General features: G+C 46.8%; 1 protein-coding gene across 1 annotated transcript in view; it reads right to left on the bottom strand.

Moving 5' to 3' along the window:
- PRSS16 (serine protease 16) overlaps window positions 1-1,754 on the bottom strand; it is a 19,178-nt gene that overhangs the window by 6,322 nt on the left and 11,102 nt on the right. Inside the window, exon 3 of the mRNA XM_030887172.1 lies at window positions 3-161. Within this exon, the coding sequence (XP_030743032.1) occupies window positions 3-161 (159 nt within the window). The remainder of the gene's footprint in view (window positions 1-2; window positions 162-1,754) is intronic.

Raw genomic sequence — 1,754 nt, 5'->3', positions numbered from 1 at the left:
ACCTTCAGCCGGGCCCAGGCGGCCAGGGAGCCAGCATAGGAGCCTCCGAAGCAGATCCACGGGCTGGAGGAGGAGACGTTGAGAAGGCGAGAGAGGGCGAGGTGGGCAGAGGCCATGTCTGCCAGCCTGGAATCAGAGGGGAGGGGCAGCTGGGTTCCTGCCTGGGAATTCCTGCAGTACCCCATTGTACAGGTGGGGAAACCGGGGAACCAGAAACAGGAGATTGACCAGAAGCCTGGACTTCAAATTGAGTTAAACAGAATGGAGAACTTTCACAGATTTTTTGAAGGCCTCCTGCCCCTACCCCCACCCAATGCTGCTATTATGTCTGAGGATCTACCCCACCCCCCACACACATACTTCTACATTTGTGCCAAGACAGGAAGCCCCTGGCTGCCCTCTGGGAATCCTCTGTCTTCCTTCCCTTCCAGGCTACGCGGGAATGTTTCCAAACCAAACTTGCTGCTATGAAGATTTCAACTCATACCCACCCTCTAGGACTCGGGAGAATGGCCCCTGTGGGTTTCTGAGACTGGAAATCTTTCTTTTTGGTTTTCTTTCTTTCTGTGACATAAGTAGCAGTTATTTAATGGTCAATATTAGGCATTGCAATGAGATATTTGCTTACAATCATTTATCCTAACCATATTCCAGAAAACACTTCAGATTTGCTTGCTAAATATTATGATTAGACTGAGACTATAGAATACATAATTCTTGAAGTGAAGAGCTTGCTGTGCTAGTCAATTCTAGTTTATATTTCTAAGAACCCTATTCTAGTTTGTATTTTTAAAAACTCTTTTGTTAACATTTAATCACACAATTGAGACTAGAGATCTTTATGGGCATAGAAAGTATTGGAGGAGAGAGAGACAAGTAGAAATAGAGATAGAGGTTAGGAGATGTCTAACATCCTCTTTCCCATCCTAAGGGCTTTGTGTTCTACGGAGCTTTGCTGACAGGGTTGCAGTCAGGGTCAGCCTGCTGCAGAATGACAGTTTAACTGCGGAGAAGACTGAAACACAGAAGACAGGAATTACAGACAGAGAGATGGAGAGAAGAATGAACCAGAAACAGGCAAGAGAGACTGAGACAGATAGCTACAGAGACAGCAAGCAAGAGAGGGAGAGAGATGCCATGAATGAAGACCAGAGACCAGTGGGGAGAAACATGGTGGGGATGCTGTTACTATGAGTAGAGTGCTTTGAAGTTGGTGAGGCAAGAACCATATGACTGTCTAGGGGAAGCAAGAGTTCAAAGGCTTAAGGCAGGAAGGCTCCTCTGAGTCCCGGGGATGTCAAGGACCTGATTGCAGCTGGAGCCCCTCGAGCACAGGAGAGTGGAAGTCAGGGAGTTAGTTGGGGATGAGGGGGCCAGTCAAGACCCTGAACTTCACCTTCATGAACTCAGAGACACCAGAGGATTTGACCTCAGAGAGTCACAATCTAGTTTCTGATCTACCAGGATCAAGCTGGATTCAGCGTGGAGAACAGACTGAAGTAGGCAAGAGCAGAAACCAGGAAATCAGGGAGTAGCTGGAATGGGGTAAGAGATGTTATTGGTTTGGACCAGCCAGTCACAGACTACTGAAGTGACAATAGTCTACTTCAAACAGTGAGACCAAAACAGACTCAATCCAGTTTAAGAGCAAGACATATATCGGGGAGAGATCCAGAAAGAAAGAATAAGACACCATGAAAGTCAGAGAGAAGAAATCAGAGGGAAACTGAGACTCAGAGATTGACTTTGGACAG

Source organism: Echinops telfairi, unplaced genomic scaffold, assembly GCF_000313985.2.
Source record: "Echinops telfairi isolate 266 unplaced genomic scaffold, ASM31398v2 ScPeMD7_5868;HRSCAF=6743_0, whole genome shotgun sequence".
Taxonomy (NCBI): domain Eukaryota; kingdom Metazoa; phylum Chordata; class Mammalia; order Afrosoricida; family Tenrecidae; genus Echinops; species Echinops telfairi.
This window is presented reverse-complemented; position numbering and strand designations above follow the sequence as displayed.